Source organism: Sphaerodactylus townsendi, linkage group LG07 (genome assembly GCF_021028975.2).
Source record: "Sphaerodactylus townsendi isolate TG3544 linkage group LG07, MPM_Stown_v2.3, whole genome shotgun sequence".
Taxonomy (NCBI): domain Eukaryota; kingdom Metazoa; phylum Chordata; class Lepidosauria; order Squamata; family Sphaerodactylidae; genus Sphaerodactylus; species Sphaerodactylus townsendi.
The window spans coordinates 65,668,068-65,695,541 of record NC_059431.1 but is presented as its reverse complement, the minus strand read 5'-3'; the positions used below and the strand labels follow the sequence as shown (position 1 = coordinate 65,695,541).

The 27,474-nt window shown below is 42.7% G+C and overlaps 1 protein-coding gene across 1 annotated transcript in view; it reads left to right on the top strand.

Moving 5' to 3' along the window:
* LOC125436993 (dynein alpha chain, flagellar outer arm-like) overlaps window positions 1-27,474 on the top strand; it is a 59,632-nt gene that overhangs the window by 5,550 nt on the left and 26,608 nt on the right. The window contains exons 4-10 of the mRNA XM_048504368.1: window positions 164-206; window positions 4,975-5,053; window positions 10,434-10,522; window positions 17,112-17,258; window positions 20,399-20,450; window positions 24,699-24,799; window positions 26,450-26,535. Coding sequence (XP_048360325.1) covers window positions 164-206; window positions 4,975-5,053; window positions 10,434-10,522; window positions 17,112-17,258; window positions 20,399-20,450; window positions 24,699-24,799; window positions 26,450-26,535 — 597 coding nt within the window. The remainder of the gene's footprint in view (window positions 1-163; window positions 207-4,974; window positions 5,054-10,433; window positions 10,523-17,111; window positions 17,259-20,398; window positions 20,451-24,698; window positions 24,800-26,449; window positions 26,536-27,474) is intronic.

Below are 27,474 nucleotides of genomic sequence, written 5' to 3'. Positions count from 1 at the left end.
TCTGAGTCGGCTTCTCTCAGGATAACTGTTTATTATTTCTAGCAGTATTCACTTGAGATAGCTTAAACTTGAATTTAATTTTAAAGCTTTCCCTATCTAGATGACAACATTAATGCCCTGTAAATAAAAATATAACTTCAATCTATCTTTCTTTCTCTCTCAGGATGATCAACCAACATATTTCAATGACTTCTACATGCTGACAAGTGAGATACTATTAATCTTTTTCCTAGCAGGCAGCCTGTTCATGGGTTTATTTCTCCCTCTGGAATTGCACATATCTAACTATAATAGGCCAGTCATTTGTAATGCCAAAAAAAAGTCTTGTCACTATACAATTGGGGAAGTGTATAGAAACAATACAGAAAACAAAGTTGTTTTTTAAGATCAGGGTGTTTTTTCTGTTCTGATCTGAACAGTTGTACAAAATACATCTTCATGATAATATTTTTGAGCTATTGATTAACCTAAAATGGGCTTTATATGGCTGGATACTTTCTCTAATCACTTATTTACAGAGGTGGTATGATTAGTAAAGTATTTTTCTTGAGCTGTATATATACAGTTCAGCCTGCTTTTTACAGATTTTTGCCTGTAAACTGTGTCTCAGGTGATCTAATCTAACATGCTGTCTCACACAGTAGCCAAGCAGTTACTTTGGAGACCAGCAACAGCACTTAGAGGGCAAAATCTTCACCTGATACATAAAAACATAACAAAAGCCATGCTGGACCTAACAAAGCCCATCAAGTCTATTCACATGTTGGCCAACCAGGTGCCTAGGAAGCTGATGAGTAAGATGTTGCTTCCTGGCACTGATATTAAGAGGCACTGATATTAAGAGGTTCACTACTTCTGACTGTGAAGTTTTCCTGTAGTCACTGTCAGTGGCATATCACCAACGGGACGGGGGGGGGGGATGCCCTAGGCGCATGCTGCGGTGGGGGCATGGCCATGGTGTGGCTTGGGTGTTCTGGGGCATTCTAGGGCGGGGGTGGGTAGCATTGTGGCAGGGGCGCAGGATGTGCATGCCCTGACACAGTTTCCCATCACTTTGCCCCTCGTCACTATAGCTATAGAATCCCACCACTACCAATCCCACGACTGCAACAAGGTCACCCCCTGTAGAGGATAAGTGACCTACTCTCCTCAAATGTGGGTTAGGATTTTGAACATTCACACGACTCAGAAAAAAAAGGCTGTTTCTTTAAAACAAATTCTTAAAGTTTATTGAACTCAGCATCATTCAACAAACTATAGTCAGATGGCATATTATGCATACAATTAGCTGAATAAAAGCAAACAGAGACAAAATAACTGAACCTACTAAAATCAAAATGTAAAACTTCTCCATTGCTTAGCAGGCAAAAAGAAAAGAATCAAACAGTTCTCATAATTCAATAGACAGCCTCTAGCCAGCATGAGGTAGCATTGCGTATATTGGGAGTGAAAAGGGAGGGGGAAGCAAGGAAAAAGGGTGCCTCTCTTACAATATGAAAAAGCAGATATAGGGGAATTGCGCATCAGGTGATCCTAGTGGACCAATCACGAATTGGTGCTAATTAACTAAAGCAGGTGATGTAAATCTTCATTCTTATCAGGTGTTGTGGCTGAAAGTTTATTGAAGTTCCAACCGTTAGCAAAACTTTGTGCAGCTGGGCCAAGACCTTCAATTGACCGTTACTCGGTACCAGGATGGGAAAGCTGGTGGGAAGCCAAAGATAGGCAATTATTTTCAAGAATTATTTATTGGATTCACAACAAAGGGGCCAACAAGGCCGTGGTAGTGATGTTGAACTGTTACAAAGTTCACGACCAACGGTTACATTCAGACACTACATACAAAATGGCGACGGTTAAGCTAATACAGACACTTTCTCTACACCCCCTCTGGAGAAGGAGCTCACCCTTTGCTAATTTTGAGGTCTCTAGTTATACCCTGTTCAAAACAACAGTTGATGGTACCATGAAGCATCAGAATGAACACATACAGTCATATGTTCTGTACATGTTGCAAGTGTCTCTGATGTGATAAGAAGAAGAAGAAGAGTTTGGATTTATATCCCCCCTTTCTCTCCTGCAGGAGACTCAAAGGGGCTGACAATCTCCTTGCCCTTCCCCCCTCACAACAAACACCCAGTGAGGTAGGTGGGGCTGAGAGAGCTCCAAGAAGCTGTGACCAGCCCAAGGTCACCCAGCTGGCGTGCGTGGGAGTGTACAGGCTAATCTGAATTCCCCAGATAAGCCTCCACAGCTCAGGCGGCAGAGCGGGGAATCAAACCCGGTTCCTCCAGATTAGATACACGAGCTCTTAACCTCCTACACCATTGCTGCTCCAGAGTGAATCCTTCTTCAGGCCTTATCTAGATTTCAGAAAACTGTGTGGTCTTCAGAGGGTGTCCCTTTGGGGTGCTTGTTCTCACTAACAAACAACTGACCTCTAGGATCAATAAGCTGCTCCAGTGAGGGTATCCCAAAAAGAAGTCTGTTTTTTTTTGTATTTTAGGTGTTTGGGAGGTTTTAGCTTGTAGGGGGCACATTTTTAAAAGCTAGCAGCACCAAAATTACTGAGTACCTTTGGGAGACTGTCCTGATGATACCACCCATGTTTGGTGAAGTTTGGTTCAGTGGGTCCAATGTTATGAGCCCCCTTTGGGGATGCCCCCATCCCCCATTGTTTCCAATGGGAGCTAATAGGAGATGGGGCTACCCCTTTGAGAGTCCATACAATTTGACCCCCTGAACCAAACTCGACCAGATTAGTCTCCTGAAGATACTCTGCAATTGTGGTGCTGCTAGCTTTAAAAATGCACCCCTGACAGGCACCCCAAGGTAAGTACTGGGGGGTTGTCTGGGAGGTGGATTCTTAAGTTTTTTTCTTTCTTTAAAATCCAGGGGGGGGGGGCTCTTGAAATCCCTTGAAACAATGTTTAAAGACAGAAAACAACAAATTAAACATTTCCCCCCTTTCCCCCGGGAACCGGCTGCTTGCTGGGATCGTTTAAAGGGACTCCTAAATGCAGCTGGTTCCCAGGCGAAGGGGGGGAATATTTAGTTTGTTGTTTTCTGTCTTTAAACATTGTTTCAAGGGATTTCATATTTTATTTATTTATTTATTATTTCGATTTTTATACCTCCCTATCCCCCAGGGACTCCAGGCGGTGTACAACAAAATTAATACAATAAATTAGGGCAAACCATACAAATAAAACAACAGCAGCCCATAAAACTCCAACATTAAAACATACTGAGTTTCATTAAAACAGCGGTAATTTCATAATAAAGGCACCCGGAGAATCCTTTCCTTTAAAACCCTCCCCTAGGGAGCAATTAGACTCCTCCATTGGAGGATAATCTTGATGGAATCGAACAGGGGCGCCATACTCAGCAGCTGGTTGCTCCAAAGGCCTGGTGGAACAACTCGGTCTTACAGGCCCTGCGGAACTCACCGAGATCCCGCAGGGCCCGGACAGCTGGAGGGAGAGTGTTCCACCAGGCCAGGGCCAGGGCCGTAAAGGCCCTGGCCTGCGTGGAGGCCAGCCGCGTCACTGAGGGGCCGGGGACTACCAGTAAATTTGCCTCTGCTAAGTGCAGAGGGCGAGTGGGGACATATGGGGTAATGCGGTCCCGAAGGTACAAGGGTCCCAGGCCGCGTAAGGCCTTAAAGGTCAAAACCCAAACCTTGAAAATGATTCGGAATTCCACCGGAAGCCAGTGCAGCTGGTGCAACACAGGCTGAATATGATCACAAAAAGTGCCCCTGTGAGCAAGCGTGCTGCTGAGTGCTGGACCAGTTTCAATTTCCGAATCAAACGCAAGGGGAGGCCCACATAGAGCGAGTTACAATAGTCTAGCCTGGAGGTGACCGTTGCATGGATCACTGTGGCCAGGTCTGCTTGAGTTGAGAAATTCATTGAACTTCTCACTATAACCCTAAGGTCTCTTTTCCTGTCAGTTTTTGCAAGTTCAGACTCCATTAGCATAAACATATAATTGGGAGTTTTTGTTCCAGTGTTCTTCACCTTACACGCACCTGCACTGAACTTCATTAGTCACATTTTTGCCCATTCACCCAATTTGTGGAAATCCCCATAGAATTCTTTACAAGTGGTCTTGGTTTTCATCATCCTGAATAATTTTGTGTTGTTAGCAAGCTTTGCCACTATATTCCCCATCCCAGTCGTAGATCATTTATGAAAAAAAATCACCACCCTCAATACTGAACTTCGTGGGACTCCACTGCTCAGTTCTCTTGAGGGTACTGTCCTTTTATCTCTACTGTCTGCTTCCTGTCATTTAACCCATTTTTAAACTGGAAGAGGACTGGTCCTCTTATTCCGCAACAGCTAAGCTTACTCAGGAGTCTTTGTTGATGTGACATGTTGAAGGCCTTTTGGAAGATCGAATATATGATGTCTACTAGATCATCATTATTTACATGTTTGCCCACTTTGTTAAAGAACTCCCAAAGCTTAATGAGGGCAGGACTTCTCTTTGCATTTAATTTGTGAATTTGATTCATAATGCATCCAAGTGTTTTAAAAAGTAGAGGTGTGTTATGAATTCATACAAAATTGCTGTACACAGAATGAGAACATTCATGTGCTGTTTTAAAATTCATTGTTGTCTAGTATTGGGGAACGAACTCTTCAAGGTCTTTCCCAGCCTTATTGGGTCAATCATTTATTAGCATATGCTGAAGATTGAACTGACTTTCTGAATGCAATATGTGATCTACTATTAAACTGTGGTTATTTGTTTTCCTTATATTTGTTTTCCCTATGTTTAAAAGTTACTCAAACCAGATATCAAAAATAATGTGTTCCATTTTGTTAATAGGAACAGTGGATTTTTTAAATGCAAGCTGTTCATGCACTAAAATAGCTATTCATTAAATAGCATTTTGGTTCATTGCTTTAAGTGAATTTATTTATAGTAAGATAATATATAGGAACTAATGATCTCAAATTACAGTTACTTCCACTGATCTGACTTGGGAAAAGATACCACAGGATGGACACATCCCTTGTCCAAGACAAGGGCACACACTTTGGTAAGCACCCAATTCAGCAAAAGAGATTTCTCTTATTTTAAATGTTGTTGACTGCAATAAAGAGATAAGATTCCACTCAAGCCTGGTGTCCTATCTCTAAAGCTGTATCCACATGATGTTTGATATCGTTGCACAAGAGCAATCATTTGCAACTGTACTGTCTTGTTTGCACGGGAAAAATCTGGTTGTCAATGACTGTTATTGCAAAATGTTATTGCCTTATCTAACACAGCCAAAGTATACTTATACTGTAACAGTGTCTGTTGAAATTATTGCATGCAGTTTCAACTAACTATGCTATCTCATAAGATTATTACTCATTATCTCAGGTACGTAGGTATAGATTTTTTATGGGGGGTTCGGGGGTGGAACCACACACACCCCGCCCCTAGGGCATGGCCACGCCTCCCCAAGCCCCACCCCTGGCCTAGCGCTTATAAAAGCAGCTCTCCGAGGTCGGGGATGGCAGACTCCCCTGCCCCTCCCCTCTGGGCAGAGCCATAGAGGGAAAATGGAGCCCGATGCAAAATCTGAGTTTTGCGCCCCCCCACCCCCCGGGCAGCTGCTGTGATGCTGGAATCCACCCCTAAACAGCATCACTTTCAATGGTGTTTAAACTAGAGAGCCCAAATTCTCCTTTTAAATCCACCTTAAAGGGAGCATCTGGGGTCCCTAGTTAAACAACATTGAAAGTGATGCTGTTTTGGGGTGGATTATCCCCCACTCTGAAACAGCATCACTTTCAAAGTGGCGTAGTGGTTAAGAGCAGGTGCATTCTAATCTGGAGGAACCGGGTTTGATTCCCTGCTCTGCCACTTGAGCTGTGGAGGCTTATCTGGGGAATTCAGATGAGCCTGTACACTCCCACACACGCCAGCTGGGTGATCTTGGGCTAGTGCTCTCTCAGCCCCACCCACCTCACAGGGTGTTTGTTGTGAGGGAGCAAGGGCAAAGAGATTGTAAGCCCCTTTGAGTCTCCTACAGGAGAGAAAGGGGGGATATAAATCCAAACTCTTCTTCTTCTTCTTCTTCTAAACTGAGGACCTCAGATTCTCCCTTTAAATCCATGCCAAAGGGGGTGGATTTAAAAGGAGAATCTGGGGAAATTTGGGGGGTGCCTGCTGTCAGGGGTGCAATTGTTAAGCTAGAAGCACCAAACTTTCAGGGTATCTTTAGGAGTCTCTCCTAATCATACCACCCAGGTTTGGTGAAGTTTGGTTCAGGGGGTCCAAAGTTATGGACCCTCAAAGGTGTAGCCCCCATCTCCTATTAACTCCTATTGAAAACAATGGAGGATGGGGCACTCCCTTTGGAAGTCCATAGCTTTGGATCCCCTGGACCAAACTTCACAAAACCTGGATGGTATCAATAAGAGACTCCCCTGATAATACATCCCAGGTTTGGTGAAGTTTGGTGTAGGGGGTCCAAAGTTATGGACCCTCAAACGTGTAGCCCCCATCTTCTATTAGCTCCCATTGGAAATAATGGAGGATGGGGGCACCCCCTTTGGGAGTCCATAACTTTGGACCCCCTGAACCAAACCTCACCAAACCCGGGTAGTATCATCAGGAGAGTCCCCCAAACAATCCCTGAAAGTTTGGTGCTGCTAGCCCAAACAATGCGCCCCCTGCAGGCCAAAAACCAAAAAAAGCACTAAAATGTTTTTAAAACCCTCAAACGGGTGGGCGGAGCTTCGGACATGAATGGGGGGGTCAAACCCGAGAACCCCCCTTTACCTACGTCCATGCATTATCTCTTGCTAACCATCAACTCATTTAAAAAAATCAAAATAGCACAATTTCTTTTGAAGAAAATTTCTACCAATTGCGAAAAAACTAATAGATAAATACGTCCAGTTGTTCTGAAGATGAAAATTCCAAATTTATTTTAGCAGTTGATTTATATAATAAATAAAGCTGTCATATTTACATTCATAATCAACACTGAATAATCACAGTAAAATGTAGTATTTGGGAGTTTTGTTTTAAATTTATAAAAAATAACGACGAATATAAAATTTTCAGCAAAGATAAATTCATCAAGCACATTTCATTGGCACATTTCTACTTTCCCTTCTCTGTAACAACTAGTAAAAATTAATTCGTATTATTACATCATGGCATTCAGCTTTACCCTACCCTGTGTTACATCTTTGACTGTTGGTGTCAAAAGTAAAAAAAATGAAATGACATGAGGTAAGTACTTGATTTACCTGTGAAAATGTCAACAAGATGCTAGCAGCTGTGAAGCCTACTACTTGCCCTCTTGATCCATGCCCATCATGACTGGTGAAGACTAGCGGCGATGAGGTGTGAGGCCAGTGGTAGGATTCAAATAATTTAATAACCAGTTCCAGTGGTGGGATTTGAATAATTTAACAACTGGTTGTTTACAAGCATCATTTTAACAACCGGTTCTGCCAAAGTGGTGCGAAGCTGCTGAATCCCACCACTGTGTGAGGCCCCCTGCTGGAAATAATCACTGTTTCCCTCCAGCAGGAAGTTTTCCCGGGGAGGTTGAAGCAGGCAGTGGCACAACTGCCCTTAAAAAAAAATCTTTGGATCCTTTGAATCCATCCAAGTACTGTCCAGTTTTGAATTTATAATTTCTGGCCAAGGTAGTGGCAGAACAACTGCAGGTATTTTTGGATGGCCTTGGACCCATTCCAATCTGGCTTCTACCCTGACCACAGGATGGAGGTCACCTGTGTGATGTGCTTTCTTGCCCTTTGCTCATGAAGTGATTTCCTGTTCTTGGTTTTCTGGTAGTTTCAACTGTCTGGTTGGTTCATCCCTCTTTTGTTTCAGTCAAGTTTGGTGTTTTTTGCATGCTTTTGCCATACTTCTCTAGTGGATCCTTTTTTATATTGGTGCATGTCCATTTTATTAAGCCACCTCTTGTACCAACATTATTCCAGCCTTTAGCTGGTAAAACCTCTATTACATACTCTAGTAAGTGAGCTGCAGTGGTTTAAAATTAGATTGTAGTCCTATCTGGACACTAACCTGGGCAGAGGCATATCTAGGCAAACTGGAGCCCGGGGACAAAATCTGAGTTTGGCAGCCCTTCCCACGTATGGACGACCACCCTCCCCCACAACGACCAAACAATGATTTTTGCACCAGCTCACAAAACACCTCCCACACCCAGCAAAACATACATGGCTCTCTCCCCACCAACTCTCTTTCCTAATTTTGTCCTCACACCAACCCTATGAGGTAGGCTGTTAGTCTCAGAAACAGCTCCAAGTCAGTGTAAGTGGGAATTAACTTTTAAGCATGTAAATCTCTCACAAATCACCACCCCCATCAGAAGTTGGAATAAGAGAGCCCTTCCCCCAAAAAAGCAGTGTGAGCAAAGAAAATCAGAGAGACAACTGTGAGTTGGCTGAAGTGCCTTGGATAGCAGGCTTTCCCCATTTATCTTTGTGGATCTGATGTGGGGTAAATCTGCCACCTTGCTGTAGTGCCTCTACCTGTACTCTACTCATTTTAAAGCAAGTGTCAAGGTTCCAGTGTTCTTGTTACCAGACAAACCTGTAGTAGAAGGGGTGGGTGGGTATTTTTTAGAAACAGTGTTTATCATTCCTGCAAACTCCCCACGATATGCCCAGGTGGAGATGGCCGGGGCCTTCCGAGTTAAGCATGGGGACTGGGTGGCCTGCCGCCCCCACAAAGTCCCCAGAGTCTGGAGTGGGGAGCCATGGCTGCTGAGGCGCATGGATGGCCCCCATGGCTGACAGTGAAACCAAAAGTGAGGCTTGATGGGGGGGGTGGAAAAACCAGGTCTTGCCCCAGGTACTGGCTGGGCAGGGGGTGGGGGGGCAGGAGTGGAAAACTCTTGTCTTGCCCTGGGCATCTTGTCTTGCCCTGGGCATCAAACACCTTGTGGGGCAGCAGTTGGGGCAGAGAAAGTGGGGAATCAAACTCAGCTCTCCAGTTTACAGCCCAGCCCCACAGCAAAAGTTAACAAGCCAGGCGCTCCATCCCCCCCCCCCCATATAGACCATTTACAATTGCAAACAAGATTTTAGGAATAGAAGAACTGTTTGGATTCATACATTGCCTTTATAGAGTCTCCAAACAGTTAACAAACGCGTGCCCCCTTTCCTCTCCCCACAACAAACACCTAGTGGGGCATCAGGTGAGGCAGAGATTGTCTCCCTAGCCGGCCTATGGACTTCTCCTGTGCTGGCTGGCACCTGTCTGCTTGAGAGCAATGGCAACGACTTAATGGAGAATAAGGCACCGCACTCTGGGTGAGAGGGAGGGGAGGCGGAGTTCTCCAGTCCTCCTCCTGGGAGCACAGTGGTATTTCTCCCCCACCCTCTGGACACTCAGGGCCACCGTAGAGAGTGGGCAGGGCTATGCCAGGCTTCCTTAATTCTTGCTGCAGCTGGCTTCCTCAATGCCAGGCTTGCTGGGGCTTGCAAAATCAGTCTGTGGGGGGGGGGACGTTTTGGCACCCCCCACGTGACTGAAATGGATGCTCTTAGGGCAGGGGTAGGGAAGTTGTCTGCCAATTGGCCATGCTGGTAGGGGCTGATGGGAATTGTAGTTCCTGAATATCTGGAGAGCCGCAGGTTCCCTACCCCGGCCTAGGGACATGGGGTTCCCCTTGTCCCTAGGCAAATATGCCACTGCTGCCACATATCAGTTTTATGGCTTCCTCCCTAATCCTTGGATAATGTTTAGAAGATGAAGGCTATTCTACATTCTCTTGTTTCTTTCAATGTATAAATGCTTTGAGAAAAGAAGGGCCTCCACCTTGTTTATCTCTTCACCATTCCCTCTTATCCCCCCAAGTATTTTCTGACCTCTCATCCCCCTACTCCAGGGGTAGGGAACCTGCGGCTCTCCAGATGTTCAGGAACTACAATTCCCATCAGCCCCTACCAGCATGGCCAATTGGCCATGCTGACAGAGGCTGATGGGAATTGTAGTTCCTGAACATCTGGAGAGCCGCAGGTTCCCTACCCCTGCCCTACTCCAATTCGTATTCAAGTTGTCTGCCACTGAATCTCATAATCAGATCTAGCATCCTCTTTCCAGAACTACTGGAACAATTACAATATTAGGTGATATTATGTTTTAACAGGAATCTACTGAATCAGTATTTATGTACTTGTTTTATTTAGTGCTGTTTAGGATCCTGCCACAGAGTTAGTCAATTTCCAGGTCCAAATGCAAGATGTTGCACCATTGTTAAGTAACCATTGAAAGTAAAAATCAGTCTGAATCTAGATTATCGATACAACTGAATGACAGAAGGTTGATGAGCTTTGTCAATTCCATTATTTTATATACAAAATTTGTATATACAAAATTTTAACTGTGAGGGAGATATTTTATGACTATAAACTTTCAATTTTCCTTTACAGTGTAGTAAAAGGCAAGATATATTTATTTGGAGGTTGTGCAAGTAAGAATGCTGAGCAGTGCCTTCCAGGAGTCTACACATTTGATCTCGGTGAGTAAAAACCTAGAATGAGATTGCCAGGAATTTATAGTTTGTTTAGTTAATGGCAAGTCAAAGGGGCTCTTATTTCAATTATAGTAGGTTACTGCTCAAGTTACACAAAAGGCATCTATTATCTTAATTAGTGTTTAGGGTCAGCAGTGACAACTGACAACCAAGTCTTATGATGATCCTACTTTTTTCTAAAAATGGCAAATGTTCTTGTGGTATGTCATCAGCAGAGGTCAGGTTTGTGAGCAGTGGACACTTCTAGCTTTCTAAAAGTGGAAATCATCTTAAAATTATAAGATCTAAAATATAAATAAAATAATTTCATGGGATATCTGAATTTCTAGTTTGAAATTTAAGAATTTCTTCTAGCAAGATTACATAAGGAGACTCAAGGCGGCTTACAAACTCTTTTCCCTTCCTTTCCCTACAACAGACACCTTGAGAGGTAGGTGGGCAGTGGTGGGATTCAAATAATTTAACAACCGGTTCCGGTGGTGGGATTCAAATAATTTAACAACTGGTTACAAGCACCATTTTAACAACCGGTTCTGCCGAAGTGGTGCGAACCTGCTGAATCCCAGCACTGTAGGTGGGGCTGAGAGAGTTCTGAAAGAACTGTGACTGACCCAAGGTCACCCAGCAAGCTACATGTGGAGGAGCAGGGAAACAAATTCAGTTCACCAGATAAGAGTCCATCGCTTATGTGGAAGAGAGGAGAATCAAACCAGGTTCTCCAGATTAGAGTCCACCACTCTTAACTACTATACCATGCTTAGAAGCGTATCTAGGGGGGCAGTGGGGGTGATGACCCAGGCGTCATTGTCCTGGATCATGTGGGGGGCACATTTTGGCAACCTGACTCTGCCCTCCCTGCCCCCTGTGCCCAGTCCCTGGACGAATTTCCCCCACACCCAGTGGGTAGCCAATTGTGGCACTGCTCAAAGGGATAATGGAAAGCTAGCTTCATTTTAAAACGCACCTAACTTTCCTCCATTCCTTCAAGTGGCACCGCAGTCAGCTGGTAACACAGTGGGAACTGAGATGCAGAGCTGTTCATAGGGATGGAGGAAAATTAGGAGCATTTTAAAATGCTTTCCTCTGAGACTCCCTTCAAGCTCTGTTGTGGCAGGCAACACACTGGAGGCAGGGACAAGATCAGGGAGGGTATGCACCTTCCCTGGTCTTGTCTCTTCCCCCAGTGTGTTGCAGGCCAGGTGGTACTCGGAAGGATGGAGGAAAGGTTTGTTGTTGCTTTTCTTGAGGGGGCAGGCTTTGGCACCTGGCTGAGCTTTGCACAAGATGAGGCACACAGTGATGTTCAGCCTAAACTAGCCTCATGCAAAGCCAATAGTTTTCCTGGGTAGAGGGTGCCACACATTGGGAAGGGAAGGGTGGAAAACTAAAGATGGAGAAGAGATGGTGGTAGGTCTGATGGTGGATGGGAAGGACAGAAGAAAGGAGGTAAGAGAAAGAGGCTATGGCGATTTTCAAGGAAAGGAGAGAATAGTGAGTGAGAGAAATAAGATTTACCCAGCAAGTCCTTGAGGGTTCCCATTTGTCAATATATGTTATTCTCAACATGGTTGCATCTGTGGATACATAAATCCAAAAACTGGAGACATGGACTGGAATAGTCCCAAGTCTGTAGAAAAGTTTGAATTCCAAAAAAAAAAGAGCTAGCTTTCTCTATATAATATAAGCAGCACCTATGACTGTTAGAAACAAATGCCCTCATTGACTGTTACTAGGCAACCACAATGGTATTGCCAGCATTCAGGCATCAGTTTCTGTCAGTAAAATAAAGGGGGAGGGGCAATGGCCTTTCTAGGCCTATTGGAATTTGCAAGAACACTCATGGTGACAGGTGAGGCAGCAACTACTAGGCAACTTACTGCCACTAGACTTGGTTGACTCACACAGGCCTATCTGTTCACTGTTGTTCAACAGTAGCCCATGAAAGCCAATGTAGTACAGTGGTTAGAATTTCAGATTTGGGTCTGTGTGATCCAAAGCTAAATCCCCATTCTGCCACAAACGTTCTCAATGTGATCTTGGACCTGATACATTGTCTCAACCTAACCTACATAACAGGATTGTTTTGAGGATAAAATGTGGAAAATATGGGATTGTCAGCTCTGGGTAAGGAAATAACTGGAGATTTGGGGGGCAAAGCCTGCAGAGGATGAAGTTTGGTACAAGGAAGACTTCAGCAGGGCACAATGCCATAGAGCAGGGGTCTGCAATGCTGGCAGGGACTGATGGGATTTGTAGTCCATGAACATCTGGAGAGCCGCAGGTTGCAGACCCCTGCCATAAAGTCTGAGCTTCAAAGTAGCCATTTTCTCTAGGGGAAGTGATGTTGGTCATCTGGATATCAATTGCAATAGTGAGAGATCTCCAAGCCCTACCTGGAGGCTGGCAACTCTAAGGAGTAGGGAATGTTCTAATTTGCTTTGATCCCCATTGCAGAAAATGGTGTGACATAATGAAGTAAATAAATAAAGTTGAAGATAAGTGCCAGATTAAATGTTGGTGGGTAGGTTGAAAGGAGAAAAGGATGCATAGAAAGATGACAATATGCGAGTTCCTAGAAAGATTAAAAGAGAAGATAGTGTGGACAGGGGCGGAGCAAGGGGAAATTGCTGCCGGGGCATGTGCCTGCCCTGTGCCCCTGTCACAGCGCCGCCCATCCCCACCCAGGATTGCCCCCATGCCCCTACCACAACACATGCCCGGGGCATTGAGTGCCCCCTGCCCCGTTGGTGCTACACCACTGAGTGTGGGAGGAGAGATTGAGGGGAAAGTAAGGTGCCCCCCACAAGTCCTAGAGGGTTTCCAGTCCAGTAGCCAGCATCACACAACTGGGTTGGCAGCTGATACCTTGAACTGGACCTAGCCATACCCAGTACCTGGAACTGCCTAGGGAGAGACTGCCAGAGGAAAGGAAAGAAAGCTGAAGATGGGGAAGAACACTAGGTTGATTGGTGTCTGGGAAGTAGAGAGAAAAGCAGGAAAAGGACTAGGTTGAGGGGGCTTTCTTGGGAGGAAAAGAGGAAAAAGAAATAGGGGGAAAGAGATGCCCCCCTGCAAATCCTTGCAGGTCTCTCACTTGTACATGTCATAATAGTTGACCAAAGTAAAGATTAATTCTGTTGGACTAATTCTATTGCCATTGAACCTCTGGTGGCTTTCTAATGGCACCTTGAACACTGGAAGGTATTTTGCTTATTTTAACACCTATTTAGATATTTGCTCCTTTTGCACTCTTAGATATTTGCTCCTTCTGGGCCCGATTCCCTTCTGAAGATATTCCAAATCAAAGGATTATTCAATGCTGAATGCCAGGTTGTAATGCACCATATTTCAAACCTTACTGATTTGTTCCAGAAGGAAACTTATATTAACATGCTAGAACTTAGCTTGCAGCCAAAACTCCAACTTGCAATTTTGGCTATAGTTTCCAGAACTTACAATGAAAACAAACACATTATACCTTCTGAGAAGCAAATGTTCATTTTCCCAGATCTACGGCATAATTTTATACACGTGGATTGTTTAAATACAGGTTTTCAGGTATCTTATTGTAGGCTGCCTTTTGCACTTCAGAAGAAACTAGGAAAAAACTATTTTGAATAAATAGGCTCATCCACATAGTTGTCATTTCAACAATTCCGAACACTGTTTGTCCAGCCCAGTTGAGGCTTCTTCAGGAGTTTCAGGCTGGGCTGATCTCCCGGAATTCCTTAGGTACAGGTGTAAGAGTACTAAGGGTTTAATCATGCAGAGAAGATGTCACGCCTACTGGGAATGCAGGAAGCCACCATCTCAACAAACCCTGCAGTTCATTAAGAGACAACGAAATCTAGGGAAAACTCCATGTATTGATTGCTAAAGCAGTGATAATTCCTTTGCACTCAGGAATTCTTGTAAATGTAGTGCTTTCTAATTGCATGTGGTGGTTTAAAAAGATTAATTTGGATTTTAGTTTACTGGCTTTTTCCTGAAAAATTCATTATCTTAAAGAAAGGTCAGTGAAACAAATTTCATTTTTTAAAATTTGAATATAAACAAATTTTATATATAGATATATTTTTAATGCTAAATGCATCCTATGAGATATTTTGTTGATGTATGTGTGAAGGTAGTGTAAGATGTGATCTGATGCTTTTGTGGCAAAACAGATGGGAAAAACTTGGAGGTTTTCCCATCTGGATTTCATAGGGTTTAGGTATATTGAAAGATAAACTAAATGATGCTACTTTTATCATGTAAACAGCATCAGGTATGCTAGTCCAAGAAAATGCCCATAGTATTAATGCTCATGACAGCTCCATTGCTAGGAAAGGCTTTGGCCTCTGGTCTGAAACTGCTGGTTGGGGTTCCTGCCAGGCTGTGAAGCTGCTCCCAAGAAAGGGCTTCAGCAACCTTATCTCTGACCAGACCACTAGCTGGGAAAAACTTAAGTTTGCTTTTTAAAGTAGCAAATTGGAGCCCTCTTCACTACCAATGGACTCACAAGCAAGTGGACCAATCAGGTGCTCCAAATCTTTCTTCATTTGAATCTATATAATGACTCCCCTTTGCCAGAGCATGCTGAATACTTGCAAAAGTAGCTCAAATGGATCCTCATTATCACCCAAGAATTGCTCACTCTCATCACTCATTATGAAATCAATGATATAGATTGTTTCATCAATTCAGTTTGATAACCCTGCCCCTTGGGAATCAGTCACAAGTCCACACAAGATGCAGTCAGCAATGAGGCAAGTAGTTGGAAAGTCAGTGAAAGTTTATTTCTAGAGCTCCTACAGATAGATCTATCCGGGTCCAGGACAAAGACTTCAAAGCATTACATCTGGTTATATAGTAGTATGTCAACAAAAAGGATTGTGTTTGTGATTGGTCCATCATATACCTTCTTCTTCCTCCTGCCTATGTCTTGTCTAAATTTGGTGGTGTTTCCATAACACGTGCTGACAACCAGCTTTTAGCTTAGGTTATAACTGAAATGGTTATATGTCAGAAATAGCCATGAAGCAAAACTCCCGGGGGTGGGGGGGGGGGGGAAACGAGAGGTGCAGGTGGTTTTTCTAAGAACAGCAAGGACAGAACAACAGACTTGTTTCTCAGAGATGGCTGGGCAGTTAATTGGTTTTTGGCTAGTTCTCTTTGTACAGGATACGGCTTATCTTGCTCCCTATAGGGCAATCAGTCTGTGACTTTTGTTACATGTATCTTGGGACGTCTGCAAAAAGATGCTTCACAGAAAAATGCTTCAAACTTCTAAACTCTGTAGGTTTTAGCTAAGCAAGAGAGGCCTTTAAAATCAGCTTTTTGGGGTTCACCTTACAAGTTAAAGAACACTTCAATGCCTGTGTCTCTCGTTGAAAATAAATAAGAGTTATTTGTGCAATGGACCTGGTATTCTCAGTGGAATTGACTTAAATATTGTCAGAAATGATAGTGAAAGGAGAAAATATCCAAATCCTTTTTAAAAAACTACAATTTGCCAGAGACATGCTGAAACAGGAGAAACATACCTGCTATATTTTACTCATGTTTGAGTCACATCCAGTTTCCTGTTCTTTCTAACATTGGTCCAGGTTTCAGGCCTACAAAGGAAATGTTTAAGAGTGAAAAATAATTGTACTGTTGCTCAAGATTCAGAGAAGCTGTGACCTTTTGCAACAAAGATAAGAATCCACATCCTGAACAAGGCAGTTTTATCCTGACCCCTTTGAACTTTAAGGACAAGAACAGTGGAGCCACATTAACTGATTATTTTATTGCCATGTCATCTTGAGAAATGGGCAGATTTAACCCACAGATAAATCCAACCATTTTATCTCACTCTGGATCACCTGGCTAGCAGTAGAGTTACATGATTAACTGACATCACCAGTCATGGACCTGATTGGGCACTGGGTTCCAGCCAAATTAGACCCCTAGCCATAAAATTTAAGATCTTCAGCCTAGTTTTCTGCTTTCTTGGTGCCTTCAGCATGGTTCCTTTACACTGTTTTGATCTTAGCCTGTTGAATGTTGGAGGATTTCAATTGGAATCCTAACATCTGTTATTTTGAACCAATGCTGCTTACTGTGTAGTTAATCCTTTGTGGTTTAGTCTTTGTTATTTTAGAACCTCACTACCTTTTTAATATTATTGCACAACTTTAATAATTATTTTAAATTATAACTTATGGTGTTTTGCCTTCAGGTGACTTCAATCTTATTCCAGTATCTAGGCTTATATGGTTACCCCTACCAGATTAATTGTTTTGTGAAATTCACACTGTCGGTAGTCTACCTTGCAGGGGTGACTTTTTGACTTTAATCCCAGGAAGGTTGTGTGCTTATCTCTTGGCTTCTAGTTGTTTGGGTAGTGAAAAGGGTCTGATGGTAGCTACCAAGATTGAGGTGTGAGGATTCAATCCCTGGGTTTTGTAATTTTGTGTTTCCTCGGCCATGCTAAAAATCCTTTGAACTAGGGTTTGTGACACTGGAAAATGCAAAACTAGAAAGGGAAATGGGGGGATTTGCTTTCCATGGTAAATATAAACTATTTTTTTTTCTCGGTCCTTATCTTAAGGTTCTTTAACATGGCAGAAGGTAACAACCACAGGTATTGCACCTCAGACCCTCAAGCATAGGTCAGCTGTAGTAGGTGAAAACATCTATGTCCATGGTGGTATGCTGTATGGAAAAACTGTTGATGACCTGTACATGCTCAATACAGGTAAGCAGAACTAAATCCCTCCTAAGAAAATTCATATAGAATATTTTTAGTCAATTCACTTTTATTTTATTGGGCAACTTAGATGCACAACAATGACAAATATTTCTTTGAACATAAAGAAGTTGTTCTGAAAGCAATAGATTCATTGCAATCACAGTTCATGGGTATTTATGGTTACAGCAAACATCATATTAATTAAAGAACATCAGAAACAAATGAGGGATGTGCAGCTCAGAAAACTATTTGTTGCATCCTGATATTAGAGAGCTGCAAAATATTGGTATTCCTGGTTTTAAGGTACAACTTCTGGTTTGGTATTTGGATCTTAGGGAGGGAAAAGGGAGGGATTCCAATATTATTCAGCTCCATTATTTCCCAGTGGGTTTTTTTCCAGAGGGCTGTTTTTGACCAAATTGCTCCAGAACTGCTGGTGCCTGTCCGTTAAATAAGATCAATCAGTCAACTATATGGCTGAATGAGAATTTGAGCATCCTCTAACCACTATACACACTGTCTCACAGTGACATCCTATCTCAAAGCTAACAGCAGAACGTCTATATTTAGAAACAAGTATCCAGCAATTGAATCCAAGTTAGTAGGATTGGAAGCCCCAGGAATGGCTTGTTGTGAATTTTCCACCAGAAGTATCTGGCTGACCACTGTTCAGGACCAGTTGCTGGACTAGACTAACTTTGCTCGCATCTAGTGAGACCATTCTTAAGTTCTTACATTCTTGCTTCAGGAGAGCCCAGACCCTTTATAAACCATTGTAGGTATCAGTGCAATATTCCTGGAACAAACAAACAAAAAGCTACTGAAACAGAGGAATACCTTGTAAGAGGTTTGGGGAGGGGGAGAAGGTAAAAAGGAATAAAGTCACTCACTGCCGTATAAAAGCTATCCCATAGTGCCAGAACAAATTTCTACTGGCAAATAGGCATAGTGAAATGTTCTGCAGGACCTTTTAAAGGTGCCTTGCAGGCTATATAACTGATCTGTCTGAGAAGCAATAGCTAAAACCCTGCATGGAATGAGGCTACTTTGAAAAAAAACTTTTTTTTTAATCCCTTTGGGCTCACTTTTGTTGCATAAAGATAGGAATGTTTGCATTCATAAATAACAGAGACATTTTAAAAGTTGTTTTTCTATTGCATAGGTATACCAAAACAAAATTCTAATAATTAGGGAACAGTGTTCTGGCTGTGTTTCCTTATCACAGTAGAGTATAATTTATGACAATTCGTATGTTTTCGAGGCTGATCATGAGGCTTTATGGTGATCCATGTGTTTTGATGCTCTGTTGCTTCAGTCACAAAGTTCTTGTTAATAGATTCTTTCTAGAGCCTTGTTTCTGGGTCACCTGAAACTGCTAAGCCAGAGACCCTGACTTTGCAAGCTGGAGACCTCTCTTAGATTTCCCTGTTCCCTCACAGTGCTGTTTCTTCTGTCAGTTGGTGGCTTGGAGTTAATTGGAAGTGCTGCTTTTTTTGTCTTTAATCTGCAAGGCAATGTTTTCTTGTTCTTCCTTGATAGCAATTTACATGTTACAAAAAGATGATATAAAAAAGATGTTACAAAAAGATGATATAAGAGTGCAGCTTTTGCAGTACGGGGTCAGTGCTTTGCAAAATTTCAATTTCCATGCCATTCAAGTTTAACTGTTTTCAGATTAAGAAAGAGATGAAAGTGTACAATTGAGCAAGATGTAAGCTAGTGTGGTACTGTAGCCATTTATTTTGCTTCATTTGTACCCCACCTTTTTGCCCTGTGGAACCCAAAGTGGATTACATTGTTCTCCAGTCTGCCATTTTATCCTCACAACAGCTCTGGTTGTTTCCCCACTTCAGAATTAAAGTGGAGGCAGACCAGGCTTGTAAGAACCGGGTGTTCTTGAGCGCGGGTTAATATTCCCCACTCCAGTTTGTCCATTAGGGGAACTCACCTTTCTGCTGCGATTTTTTAGAAGCAGCACTCCCCACGCTTCGCTGTTTGCAGCGATTGATTGGAGTCCCATTTTAGAGGCTGAAGCTTTCTTTTTTTAATTTTTCCTTCCTGGAATCAGCGTTGAAACGTTCCCATATGCACACGTCATCACAAAGCTGCCCAATGTGATTTCCCTGCTTTTGGTGCTGGCTTTTGATTGGCCAGCACGTTGCAGCGCGAAAATTTGCTGAACTTCCTGATTGTTCGTTTGTGGCTTCATGATAACGCTGGAGACAGAAACTGTGGGGATTCATTGTGCTGTGTTTTGAGTGAACCTAAATAACAGTGGGACCGGTGCATCAGAATCCTGCTGCTTTCAGCCCAAACAGAAAAACCTTGTCCTGGTAAAAAATCAGCCCCAATTCCTTCGTAAATGATTTTTAAAAAATTAGTCATCCCTGGCAGGACTAGAACTCATGAGCTTTCACACTGTGGCACAAGCAGACAGAACACTGCATTAGCTAGGTAAGCCACAGCAACTCTAGTGGAAGATATGGATAAATACTAGGCTTTCCGTGAGTGCTCCCTTTCATTGCTATGTAAACAACCCTATGTTGCAACATAGGGTCAAATACACAACAGTCTCTTCTCCCGGAAATTTAAAAAAAAGGCTGTGCACATTGCGCACAGCCCACTGCTTCCTTATTGGGCAAAAGGCTACACATCACTAACAGGGGCGGGAAACTCAAACCCCGAATTAACCCTCTGAACTTCCCCACTGCCCCGTGCTCTGCACGGGGTTTTCCTAAAGGTGCTCTTCCGTCCAGGATCTTAAATGACGTGTGCTGAGGGGGTAAGAGAGCGGCAGAATCGGGGTGGCTGTGTTGTTGCCGCTGGTGTAGTGGGGAGTGCAGCCAGACCCTGGGTTATTTGCCGCCAGTAACCCACAACAAATGGTGAGTGGAGAAACGACCTCTGTGAGGTAGATTTGAAATTTACCAGTAGCTGCTGCATTTCCCACTCTAGGCTTATACTCAAGTCAATAAGTTTTCCCAGTTTTTGTGGTAAAATTAGATGCCTCGGCTTATATTCAAGTCGGCTTATACTTGAGTATATACGGTACATATTTTTACTACACACATTCAATTTTATATAGCTGTCATGTAATTCTAAATTGTTTTCATTGTTGCTACTGTGTCATATATGTTATTTTTCAGTGTCCTTAAGCTGGACCCCAGTCAAAACCACTGGTTCATCCCCTGGTTCCAGGTTAGTTATTTACTACTGATTAATAGTTCAAATAAAATGAAACACATGAGCAAATTGTGGTTTAACAATTTAACAAACTGACATTCTTTGATTCTTTTACAAATGACCAATGGAGATCGTAGAACCAGCTGGGACTCTTTCTTTTTTTGGCACTGTTGGGAGTTCATCTAAACCCCAAAACCCCTGCCTTGCCTATGGGAAAAGTTTTGCTGTTTTCATGATTTGCATGGATCAGTTCTCAGGGTCAAACCAGACAATGGCCCCTGGTGCTCCCTGTCCGGGCTGCTGATGGCTCCATGCCCACACCCCGCTTTTGCCTGAAGAAACAGCCGCAGAAGAAGCTGGAGGGTCTTTGTGTGTGAAGGAGAGTTTGTTTCTCCTGTGGGCGCCGCTGAAGAGGCACGCAGGTGCCAGAGGCGTATCTAAGGAAAATGGATTGGGGGGGGGGGGTAAAAAAACCTCAGATTTCCCCCCTGGCTGCATTTTCCCTAGACCGCCTCTGGCTACCTCCCCAACCCTAGATCATTTCATGTTGGAAAACTGGCACAGGAGGGAGGGCTGTAGTGCACCACATGTTCCCATCTGAATCAAGTTCCACATGAATGGGAATGGAAGAGAACCCCCAACTGTTGCACAAAACTCAGCTTTGGGACTCATTCTCAGTCTGTGTTCCCTCAAATGTGTACAGTGAAAGAAAAGACCTGCACAACCAGCCTGTCACAGCAGCAGCATCACTTAGTACATTCTCTCTCCTTCTCAGACTCAGTCAGCAATGCTTGACATTACCCAAAGAACAGTGTTTTAGTCTGGCATGCCTTTTTCTCATACAACTATAAGTGGTACCACTTTAAGGTCAGAAAAGAAAGAAAAGAGTGAAAGATGTTTGTGGTGCTGCAAAATCAATTCTGACGGGCGAGTTCACCCAGGAACAACTGCTCCTTGCCTCAGCTGTGTGCTGATTTACAGAGTACTACCTCTCTTGTACAATATGGCCAAAGAGCCATGACCCTGGATGGGGAGGTCATGGCCAAAGGGAGGCGGAGGGGTAGCATGCAAGGGGAGGGAGGGGACATGGCCCACCCACCGTAGCAGAGGGAGGAGAAGAGGAAGAGTTAAAGTGTAATCCTTTACCTGGGAGTAAGCTTGGTTGCTGGCAATGGGGCTTGCTTCTGAGTAAACCCTCCCAGGGTCGTGATTCACCCATTTGAAGCATTGCACGGTTGCTTCAAAGCAAAGCCACCGACTACCACCAAGCTCACTCCTGAGTAACACGTACCTCGGAGCCAACCATTTTTTCTAAACTAAAATCTCAGTATTCAGGTTAAATTGCCATGTTGGCATTTTGTGATAAATAAGTGGGTTTTGGGTTTCAGTTTAGGCACTCCGTCTCAAAAAGGTTCGCCATCACTGACATAGGTGGTCGACATGTGCCTTGAACATGAACAAAGATAAAGAACCATCTAAAGGAAAAGTGTTCTTATAATACATCGAGGGAACCACTGACCGCGTGGGACAGTGGTGGCGAACCTATGGCACTCCAGATGTTCATAGACTACAATTCCCATCAACCCCTGCCAGCATGGCCAGCTGAGCCCTTCGGGGGTAGGGCAGTTTATCAAATCGAATTTAAAAAAACATTTGGAGTGCCATAGGTTTGCCACCACGGGCATAGGAAAGCTAATGAAGAAGCATAACCTGCAAACAATCAACAGACCCACTAAGAAAATTCAACAAATGCTACATTCAGCAAAGGATAAGAGGGATCCTCTAGCTACTGCAGGAGTCTACCGTATACCATGTAGCTGTGGACAAGTCTGCATAGGAACCACCAAATGTAGCACTCAAACACGAATCAAAGAACACGAAAGGCACTACAGACTATTTCAGTCATAAAAATCAGCAATAGCAGAACACATGATAAACCAACCTAGACACAGAATATTATTTGAAAACACAGAAATTCTGGACCACTCTGACAACCACTACATCAGACTACACAGAGAAGCCATTGAAATCCACAAGCATATGGACAATTTCAACAGAAAGGAAGAAACCATGAAAATGAACAGAACTTGGCTGCCAGATTTGAAAAACACTAGAGTCAAGACAGTGACTAATCAGCTCCACACAAACACAGGATGACTATAGACAATAAACAATCAAAGGGAACAAAGACCAGGATACTTCTATTCAGATGCCCTCACCTATTGACCTTGCTATCTCCATTGTTACTCACAAGCTACACTTCATTGTTACTCACTTGCCAGGCCACTCCTATTCAGATGCCCTCACAGGTATATATACTCCACTCACAGGTATATATACTCCACTTGCTTTCCTTTCCTACTATCAGATCCTCTGAAGATGCCAGCCACAGATGCAGGCGAAACATCAGGAGAGAATGCTGCTAGAACATGGCCATACAGCCCGGAAACCACACAGCACCCCAGAATATCAAGTTATTTGTTTCATAAAATAATCACAGTTTACATTGCTGTAGAAGCATAATCTTCCTTGCTTTAATTAGCGGGAAGAGTCATTACCTAACAAGGACTGGGGCAATTCATTCAATGTCCTGATGCCTACAAGCTACTAGCTGCCTCTTCTGCTTCAAAATGGCAGACTGCAGCCATCAAGATCTACACAAGGGTTCCATACTTAACCCTGCCACTGTTTTCTCCCCCCACCCCCAATGAGTTTCCTTTATTGTTGTGGTCCTAGGTCAGCTACAGAGTGCAAACTGAGAATATTTTCTCTCTTTTTTTAAGCCTTTGGAAGAGAAAAGCATCTTCAGATGGGAAACTCTTTCCATTCTTAACAGATGGGACTTTCAGACTCTTTAAACTATGCTGTGGAAAGAGTTTCATCATTTTTGTCCTGATTCCTCTTAACTAGGAGGATGACAGGGGGTTGTATCTCGTTGATTGAGATGCATTCCTAGGGTTGAGATGCATTCAGTGGTGGGATTCAAATAATTTAACAACCAGTTCTGGTGGTGGGATTCAAATAATTTAACAACTGGTTGTTTACAAGCACCATTTTAACAACTGGTTCTGCCGAAGTGGTTCGAACCTGGTGAATCCCACCACTGGATGCATTCCTAACTCAATTGTATCTAGTTGATTGAAATGCATTCCTAGCTCAATTTAATTGCTACAAGATATATGTAACCAGCCTGCTATATGTTATCTCTGCCATCCTTGGACATTCTTTCATTGATGTTTGTTTTATGGCTTAACACACCAAGTAGATAAATAGGCTTTCCCTGACACTTTGGTCTCATGGGAAACAGGATTGTTTCTGTTGTCTTGTGGGGACAGGATGCCAAGTGGCTCTATATCTATTGCCAACCTTGGGGCGCCTCAGCTCTAAACGAACTCTTTCTTGAATTCTTTGGGAAAATGGGAGGGGGGTTTAACATCGGAATAAAATGGGTAGCAAAAGCCAGGTTCCCCAGAACTGGCTTTGTCCAGCTGGGTGCTTTGATGCCTATCTATAAACACTTCTGATCAACAATACAGAGTCCATTCATTGCTTCGTTTGAGACCAACAGAGGACTACTTGCTACTCCTCAGTGGTCTAATGCATAGTTTATTATTTCCCCTTCTTAATTATGTTAGGTGAAGAAGGTGGACCAATATGTCCTATTGACATTGCCAAGAAACTTCCAACTCCACATAACCTTGAAATTCAGATAAGATCTTCAAGAAGGGAGTTCTCCCACTAGTTCCATTGGCTGTCCAGCTCCCAGACTTCCTAATGTGGGCAAGTCTGCAGAACAGAATATTCCAGAGGTTACAATAGATATAGCAGTGTCCATATTCTAGTTGGAATAGTAGAGCCCGATCTTGTTAGATGTCAGAAGCTAACAGGGTTGGTATTTGGCTGGGAGACCTCCAAGAAGACTTTGCAGAAAAAAGCAATGGCAAACCACTTTTGCTTTATCTTTTGACTTAAAAACCAAACAGAGTTGCTATGAGTTACCACAAGTTGCCACTTTACACACACAGTGGTACCAAATAGCCCATGGATACCATCTTGAATATAAGGCCTGCCATGATGTCTTAAGTCTTCCACTGTTCGAGGATGTCAGGCAGAAGTTAGTGCTCTACCCACCATAAAAGAACCTACACAGTGACCTTGGTCTTTCCCAGCCTTTATCACACAGGTCTTTATTTCTTCTCAAGCAATGTTTTCATATCAATGTAATATAAAACACACTATTCTGTGAAATATTTTATTTTTCAGGTCAGGCCATGCATTTATTCCAGTTGGAAAAATAATCTATATGTTTGGAGGTTGTTCTGATGAAGGGGAATATTGTACGGATGTATTTACACTGGACACAGGTGTATTTCATTATTACAGCTTATTTTCCTTTGCATAAGTAATTTGTTAGCAATGTGTGTTTACAAATAGATGAAAGTGGGTATAAAAACCACAGATCATTGTGGTATGTGTCTCAGAACCAAGTTTCAAGCAACATCCCCCTCAAAAAAACTTATTAAAACTATGCAAAGTCCCACACTGACAGAACTTAGCTTTGAATTCTATAATGCAAACTGAAAAAAAGTTAACTTTTTGAAATACAAAGTTTAGAAGATACCTTTATTTTTCTACTCATCTGATCTACAAGTCTTGAGTAGTATCAATCAATTCCAACTAGGAATAAGAGGAAGAAAGGAAGAATTCAAGCCAGAAAGAAGATATCTTGATGCAACAGTTATGGGAGCAAACCAGAGGTGGGATCCAACCAGTTCTCACCACTTCTCTAGAAGTGGTTACTAATTTTTTCTGAGTGCCGAGAAGGGGTTACTAAAGCAACCTCCCTGCCCAATAGGGACTGGAGGTGCATGTGTGCAGCGGTGCCACTGTTTGAATCCCACCACTGGAGCAAATCATATCAGAAGATCCAAGATAGCCATACATAAATATATGGAAGATGACTAGTTCTAATTGATCAAGTAAGATATTGGTACTAAACCTGTTCTAATTGATCAAGTAATATATTGGTACTAAATCATAAATTTCAGATTATAGTAACCTCAGAATTTAAAAAGCTCAAGTAGAGGTTTGTGAAGAGATAGCACTAGAAGTCTGGTTTTCAATATTAATTCTTTATCCTGCTTAGTTTGCTTACCTGTTGTATACTTGACTGGGACAGTGATCAATAGCACTGACTGAACTGTAATGATATAGTAACAGATTCTCACACATCACAATTGCTTAGAGTTTGAGTGAACATCCCACTAAAGGGTTGATAGAGCCTTTCTGTCTGATCAGCTTAGGAAAAGACTAGGGGCCCAGAAGGAGTGCTGCATTTGACACTTGCATTTAACTTGATTTACTTTGAATTTCATGAAGCTGCTTCAGAGCCATATCTGCTAGTCCTTATCCCTCAAGAACCATCCCTGAATTCTTAGTTTTCATATTAAAGAAGTCTCAAAAGCATATCCTTTAAACCTGTTGAACTACTTGTTGACAGTTTTGCACAAGTTCACTGGCAGCCACTGGAAAGAGTCATGAAGTGTGATATGTGAGACTTCCAAACAGCTTAACTCTGCATAGTGTGAAACGGTGTGAAATTTTTCATTACAGTCTTTAGCATGCCAGCCTTTGCTGCGTGCTGTGTTGGGACACTGACTTTTCTGATGGTTTACTTATAAACAAGTGCCACGTTTCTAAGACAGATTCATTTTTCAATAATGCATATCTCAGTATTTTAAGCATCCTTATGAAATGTGTTTTCTGAATAATGTCAGTGCTAAAAATGCTGCTGGTTGGGTTTTATGTGCTCTTCCATGAATCTCTACTCTGTTCAAAAGCTGTGGGTGAGAAACTAAGAAAAAGAGTGTGATCTCAGGAAAACTTGCGATTTCAAAGAAACAGTTGCATTTGTACTGCTCACAAAGCACTTATGTTTTTAAAAATGTAAAATAATTTAAAATGAATGAAAAATAACAAAATCCTATTTTTTATCCCTTCTTTCTCCCATCTAGTAATATTAACATGGAAAAAATGTGAAGTCAGAGGAGAAAAGCCTGTTGGAAGGTCGCATCATACATTCACAGCCCATTGTGATAAGGTGAAAGCTTTAATTTTTTCTTCTTCTCTGTTTGGACTGAGAAGTTGGAGAACCTGCAAGAAATCCTGGGGGAATCTCTGGTTTCCCTCCTTCTCACCACTGCTTGCTTTGACTAAATTTCTTTCCCTCTCCTCTCACCAGCTACTTCTTTCCTCCCTTCTTTTCACTATCTCTCTTCCTGAAGACACAGCAGCCTGTAAGGCAAAATTACTCCAGAAAGGACCTTGGTCTGGCCCTGGTGCATATGATCTGTTGGAGGAAAAGAGGGAAGGATGAAGAGGCCCCCTGAAATGTATAGTACTGTAGGTAATTTGAACAGGAGGGGAAAATTCTGCAGGAGTAAGTGGCAAAAAATAGCTTGAATTGTGGACATCACCTAAAATTACAGTCATGAGTCTTCCTCTATACAAGCTCTGCAAATAACCCAACTTTGTAAATTAGGAGGCCATCACAACCAGTCCTGGGGGGAAAGGGCCAATTTCTGTACATTGTTCCACATGGTAAGGAAAAAATGCAGAAAGCTTGACCAACTTGTCATGGCTTAGGTAAGTAGGCCTCTTGGGGCAGCGACATTACTTTTTTTGCACATATTACTGTGAAAAGTTCCATATACGTTGATTATGTTATATGAATAAGAATGATAATAAATAAATCAATTGTTAGACAACCTTGGCCTATCTTAAGTGTTCTCTAATGATTCCTACCCCAACAGAATAATAAAGAAAATACTGGGGAAGGCAGATAAGTTATGCTGGGGTGCCCTGTGTAGTGCCCCCGGGTGTCATGGTGCCTGCTGTTATGGAAAGTGGGTGGAGTCAGGTGAGGTTTTTTCCCAGCAGGGCTTCTGATATAGCACTAGGTATTTGGTTGGCTGCGCAGATATTAAAAGCATTACTTCAACAGCTGCTATCACCACACCACAAGGACCTTTACTTTGTG